General features: G+C 38.4%; 2 protein-coding genes across 2 annotated transcripts; one reads left to right on the plus strand and one right to left on the minus strand.

Moving 5' to 3' along the window:
• Positions 1–539: 539 nt before the first annotated feature.
• On the minus strand, positions 540–5,973 carry LOC148200955 (uncharacterized). The gene is made up of 7 exons (XM_088114717.1): positions 5,571–5,973; positions 4,877–4,993; positions 4,617–4,775; positions 4,380–4,541; positions 4,122–4,238; positions 1,566–1,673; positions 540–1,424 (listed from the first exon to the last, which is right to left on the minus strand). The coding sequence occupies exons 1-7, from the start codon at positions 5,895–5,897 to the stop codon at positions 834–836; spliced, it is 1,581 nt and encodes a 526-aa protein (XP_087970843.1). The 5' UTR covers positions 5,898–5,973; the 3' UTR covers positions 540–833.
• On the plus strand, positions 1,680–4,115 carry LOC148200956 (uncharacterized). Its single transcript, XM_088114718.1, has one exon. It carries the CDS (start codon positions 2,640–2,642, stop codon positions 3,555–3,557), a length of 918 nt encoding a protein of 305 aa, XP_087970844.1. The 5' UTR covers positions 1,680–2,639; the 3' UTR covers positions 3,558–4,115.
• Positions 5,974–6,415: the final 442 nt, after the last annotated feature.

The raw sequence follows: 6,415 nt of genomic DNA on the forward strand, positions 1-6,415 counted from the left end.
ACGTCATCAAAGTAAAAAATACAGGTCAACCTAATTTAACGCCGTTTAGAACAACTTAACGGTTAGGGTAAAATTGGCTCATTTTTACAAAAAATATGACCCAATTGAGACCGAAAAAAAAACGATGACCCATTTGAGATTTCCATATAAATACGAGGACCAACCGAGGGTTTAAACCTTAAAAAAAGTAACAGCCATTACAAACAGTACATCAGTTATCACATACAAATGCAGCTACTGCAATGCTATTCTTAAGAGAATAAAATCATACAAAAATTATGTAAACGAAAAACAATTATAAAAGATAGTACGTCTTCATACATTAGTATAGACTAACCCCTTCAAATGGAAATAACTGTAACAACTTAGTACTAAGTAAAAGTATGACTTCAAAATCAATTGCAAGCATCCTAATACGCCTGAAATTGCCATCAAATCGGTTAACCTCTATACACGATATGGGAAGAAAGAATATGACGATGCTGGAATCAGCTTTTGTAAAAAAAAATTATTGTTACAACATGCCTTGACTCAGGTAGTGCGGTACAAAGCAGGAATAATTTGCTATTTTCAAAAGATAATTATAGAAGAGCAAAAAGGTACTACGTTCAAATCGTAGTAGACTGTTCCCCTTGACTCAGGTAGTGTGGTACAAACAATAATGAAGTTCAACGGGTAGCACACTTAACACATCCATAAATTTGAAAGAATTGCCACAGTAAAACATAGAACAAGTGACTGAACGGAAAATTACTGAGTTAGAAAACTTGCCGTCGTTGTTTTACAAGTTTACAAAAGGAATGGCATAGGACATAACCCAGTATGCACGATCACTACCATCGGCTGTAATTCCTACCATACCCACCACCACTAGAATTTCCAAACCTAGATGCTGAAAACCTATGATGATTTGACCAAGCTGAACCTTGGGACATAGGGGTTCCATCATGATCAGTCCATACCTTGGAAGATTTATAACCTGGAGTATGACTTCCACTACCAAAGGAATGAATTGCAGTGCTTCTGGAATATGGTGACCCTGAAAACCTATAGCTGTTCCTCATTGCCATGGGAGGAAAGAATTCTTCAGGATGCTCAGTGGTCCAGCCATCTCTACTCTTGGATTTCTTAGGAGTTGTATAGCCTTTATGTTCTGCCGGATGTTCCGTTGTCCAGCCACCTCTACCCTTGGATTTCTTTGGAGTTGTAAAGCCTCTTTCCTCGGCAGGATGCTCCTGCATCCAGCCACCTCTACTCTTTGATTTCTTGGGAAGAGAAAAGCCTCCTCTTTCTTCCGTAGGCAATCGTTTCTTTCTGCGAGCTACACCCATATCATTAGGTGCTGATCTATTTCCTATGTAATCATTTTCTTTGTGGAATCTTTTATCTTTTGTGCGTGATGAGTCACGACTCCTCTTTCCTGTCTGCAGAGGAAAGGCACAGCATCCATAAAACTACTTAGTCTAAGCCACAAGATACTAAAGACCAACAATAAAAAAAAAAGGTAAACAGCTGTAATAAATTAAAGAAACAATAATCGGTCAATAAAATATCCTAAAATGTACTTTGACAGCACTTGTGCACTCCCGGGCAAAATGCCCTTCTTCACCACATTTGAAGCATGAACTAGGTGTCGCTCCACTTGCAATCTCATCCTGCAACCTTGAGCATGCCTGCATCGATTAACACATAAATTTAGATATGCTAGCTATAATCTTAAGTTTCAAGAACTGAAAATCTTTAATGTTTAAAAAAGAAAAAAAAAAAGACAGTTTTAACAAAGCAACAGAAATATACGTGTTAATCACAATAATCCCCTAAATGTTCTTCAAAATGACATTCAGTCAACTGCAGACTCAACTATCGTTTAATAATTCTATTGAACCATAGATCTAACAAGAGAAGGTTGATAAACACCAGTAACCATTAATGCCATTAAAACATGATGGACAAACACATGTAAGAAGGGTTGAAGTTATTTGTGGAAGATGGGCCTAGAATTTCTCTCTTGAGCCATCATGGAGCTTTTAGTAAAATAGGAATAACTTGGACTTTGTATTATGAGCCAAGTAGTCTAGGATTTACTTTGGACTCTTTATTTTCTTGGGCCAAGTAATGTAGGAATTTTGGACCACTTGGATCAACAAAGGTCAAGGCCTAGTATTGATCTAAAGTGAATGTCCATTTGCTAGGTTGACCAAGTGGTCAAAGTGTTTAACCTACCTTGGTGAACAAGAGTGTGGGACGTCCCACCTATGTGAGTGTGACCATGTGTCAAGAACTCATTGGAAAGGATTTCCCATAATTAGTGGCCACATGTCACTCTAAGATTATCTTTGTATTTTGTTGCAGTAAATACATACAATACATACATATCCATTGTTATCTCTTGTTTATGTGATGTTGTGTGTTTGAATATTGTGAGGAAATTAGGTTTTCTAAATCGGAAACCTAACAAATTGGTCCAACCTGCCGGATCCAATTCGGAGGGAAGTGCGATGGAGGGAAGACTTGATGGACGGCTCAATTTGGTGGAGGGCCAGCTGGAAGCAGTGGAGATCGTTGTCGAAGGAATAAAGGCGTAAACAACGGCAATTAGACAAGACTCGGCAGCCATACGCCAAGATCTTTAAGAAGTGATGTGGTTATTGGGAGGACGACACCGTACTCAAAAGGAACAGTCCGATGGCAGTCAGGCATCTGTAAACGGCAATAGGAGTACGAGACGTGAGGAAGACATTGGGAGCGGAGAAGGTGACTGGTTCAATTGGAGGAAAAGGGTGGAGTTGCCCGTGTTCGAAGGACTAGATCCATTGAACTGGATCAATCGGGCGGAGCGATTCTTCGAGATACAAGGGGTAGAGGAGAACGAGAGAGTACATTTGGCTTATGTCAGTATGGAGGGAAGTGCAGGATATTGGTTTCGGTTCTGGCGGGAGAAAGCAAGGGACCACTCCTGGGAAGGACTGAAGAATGTCATGATCGGGAGGTTAGGAGAAAGAAGGCGGGGATCGATCTTCGAGAGACTCGCAGCAAACAAACAGACGGGAACGATGGAGGATTACATCCAAGACTTTGAGGTTTTGGTAGTTCAGACGCGGGGCGTGTCCGATGAGCAACTCATGGGGTATTTTCTTGCAGGATTGCAGGAAAACATCAGAAATCGTATTAGGCTGCACGATCTGCAAGAACTAACGGTGGCGATGAGGCTCACGAGGGACGTAGAAGAGAATCAAGGGGGAGCGAAGGCTTGGAGTGGGAACACGAGTCGAACCCAAACATCTTGGGGTAGGCCGACAGGGGTGGTGACGAAGAGTCAAACCAGTCGTAATATCGCAAATCGAACAGGAGGCGCTGAAAGTGTTGGTTCCGTAAGGAAGGAGGGAAATTACTTGGGTAGTACTGGGAAGACTGCAAACACCGTGGGGAGTGATTTTCGTGGTCGGGGAGTGAGGAACTTGCCTTATCAGGAGTTCCTCAAACGAAGGGAAGAAGGGTGGTGTTTCCGATGCGGGGCCCCTCTAGCCCTGGCCACCACTGCCCAGAACGAAGTTTGAGGGTGGTAATTTTGGGTGAGGACGAAGACGGGGAAGCGGACGAAACAGAGCTTAAAACCAGGAGCCATTGCTGCTTATAAGTATATAAGACCATTTGTCCCTTCTCCAACAATCATATATTACCCAGTGCTATAGCTTAAGAGTGAATCCTCTTTGGTTACGTAGGCATGAAAATTGCTATTAAAAGAATGCAAGGACAACTTCAGATTTTGAAGGGAGTAAAGGAAGTTCAACAAGGATATCATTTATGTTTTAGGTTTGGAACAGTGACTCATTCCTTCATGTAGTTGCTTTTGGTCATGTTTTCATCATTGCATACATGTTAACAAGTAATTTCAAGAGTAATGATTGAATATTTTCAAGCTATTTTAACTTTTTGCACGTTTATTTCCATTTAAAAAATAATCTTGCAAACATTCTGGCAGGTCTAGTATTAAGAAGATGACAGTCAGGAAGAAAGAAAGAAACAACCAAACAAAGTACCCCTACTAAGAGAGTCACACAGGAAGTAGATTATGCAAGAGGGCATGAGGCAAGATCAATAAGCCATTAAGTAAAACTTACCAAACCAGTATGACCCAACCGACCGCATTTGTAACAAGAAATTTCTCCTGGTGTTGCATCATCAGAATTGACACAGCACAAGTGGCCAAGTCTCTTGCAGACATAACATTGAATTTCCTAATTTAACAGAACAAAGAGACAAACAGTCAGTGACTTTGCAATTCACATACAATGCTGGTCACTATTTTTAAGTAAATTCAACCAAAAAGTTTCCCAAATTTGCCAGTAAAAGAAAAGTCGGAGAATGAACAGAACAACCTGAAGATCATCCAATGAATAATCATTCTTGCATCCAAACATATCATGCCCAGAATTTCCACACTTTAAGCAAATTGCAATGATTCTGGGAGTACTTGCATGCTTCTCCGGGCAATCTCTAGCTCGGTGACCACCTTTCTTACAGATAAAGCAATCTTGTGTCTGCAGGAGCATAATGCAAATTTCAATAACCTTCATATACCAATAAAAAGATGGAAAAATGGTAATAAGACATACCTTAGTACATTGTTTTGCATTGTGTCCCAAAACACCACAAACATAGCATGGCTTCTTCCGCTTTGCCACTGAACAGTTCACAGCAGCATGACCTTCCTCGCCACAATTGAAACAAGCTCCCCAACTATTGTTTGGTGGATCAAAATACCTCGGACCCCGCTGATAGAACAGAAACAGAGTGATATGATATCCAGACTACTCCTTTCTCATGGACAGTAGTATTTTCAAAATGTCATTTCAGATGAAAGATTTCAACTCACAAGCAGCTTTCGCAGAACCATGTTGTTGCCTGTCTGAACTGCACCTCCTTCCGCAGACTCCTGATTCTCAGTATCTTTGATGGTCTCCTCCATCTCTTGTTCATTGGCTATAACAACCTAAAGAAAACAACAAAAGATACATCTTTTCAAACAAACATAATCATAAACATGGTTGTGCAAGTGGATATTTGAATTTGATTATATTTCAGAAAAACAACATATTTTAGGCAAGATTTCAAAAATGGGTCCCCAGTAGATACTTTGGTCACATTATCAAAGTGTCTCAGGCCTCCACGACCATAGTTTCGCTACATTATCAACTTTGGCCACAATTTTTCACAACATCAAGATCAGTGACAAAGCTGCAATCACAACCGCAATTTAAAACATTTATTTCAACTGAAATAGATTAACAATACATATAATTAAAGAGTAGAAAAAGAAAAATTGCACTTTTTTCCAAATTAACAATACATATAATTTCATTATTTGTGCTCCACTTTTATCAGTTGATCCAACTTTCACTTCAATCAGAATCTATTTAATTAAAACAATGTTGTAACCATAAGGAGAGTATGGGTGCGTGTAGATTAAACCAAAAGGAAGTTCAATTCACATGAAAATAACAGCAAATAGTATAAACCAAACTTTTCACTCAAAAAATGGAATGAGCCAAACAGGGAATAAAACTCACACGTTCATCCCTAGTCTCAGTCTTCAACTTAGTTGTTTTCTTCTTCTCCTTCCCTTCAGAATCAGCTATTGCGCTGGGCACATCCGGAACGTCCACGTTTCGGGCCACAGCCAATTCAAGTGTCTGTGAAAGCGAAACGTCGTCGCTTGGGGCGGCGCACTTGGCTGTGCGCATTCGCATGGCTTTTTCGACGATCTTGAGGCTGAGATCTTGGTTGGCTTCGTCGTCGTCGCTGCTGAAGACAAGTGACGGCGTGGACACGCTGGTAAAATGGTCATCGTCGAGCTCCACCATTGTCTTCGATTTCGACTTCTCTTTGCGCCCCATTCTCTGCTATTGCAACTTCAGAGTTGGAGGATGCAAACCCTAACTACATAGAATTGTCAGGTTTCGATAGACACAAGTGAGAGAGCAGGTTTTAAAAACCAAAAAGGATCTTTTTAATATATTGCAATTAATAATTCTAATTTTATTTTCCTCTTTTAACTTATTTGTTTACTATTTATATTTATGAACCAATTTTTTTTAAGTTTCCATAATTATTAAAAATATTTAAAAATAATTTATTATAAAAATATTATTATATATTTTTCTAGATAAAATCAAACATATTTATAATTATTACATACATACATATACATATAATAATATATATATATATATATAATATATATATATATATATATATATATATATATATACATATATATATATTATATATATTATATATATATATATATATATATATATATATATATATATATATATATATATATATATATATATATATATATATATATATATTATAATTTTATTTTTCCCTTCAGAAAATTTTACAACTATAC

Source organism: Vigna umbellata, chromosome 4, assembly GCF_029865625.1.
Source record: "Vigna umbellata cultivar VRB3 chromosome 4, Vumbellata_1.0, whole genome shotgun sequence".
Lineage (NCBI taxonomy): Eukaryota > Viridiplantae > Streptophyta > Magnoliopsida > Fabales > Fabaceae > Vigna > Vigna umbellata.

Excerpts from the sequence above, each read along its gene's own strand:
- LOC148200955 (XM_088114717.1), bottom strand. The coding sequence starts at position 5,897 with ATGGGGCGCAAAGAGAAGTCGAAATCGAAGACAATGGTGGAGCTCGAC. Across the intron at positions 4,994-5,570 it reads CTGAGACTAGGGATGAACGT|GTTGTTATAGCCAATGAACA; the intron begins GTGAGTTTTATT and ends TGTTTTCTTTAG. Across the intron at positions 1,425-1,565 it reads AGTGCACAAGTGCTGTCAAA|ACAGGAAAGAGGAGTCGTGA; the intron begins GTACATTTTAGG and ends TTTCCTCTGCAG.
- LOC148200956 (XM_088114718.1), top strand. The coding sequence starts at position 2,640 with ATGTGGTTATTGGGAGGACGACACCGTACTCAAAAGGAACAGTCCGAT.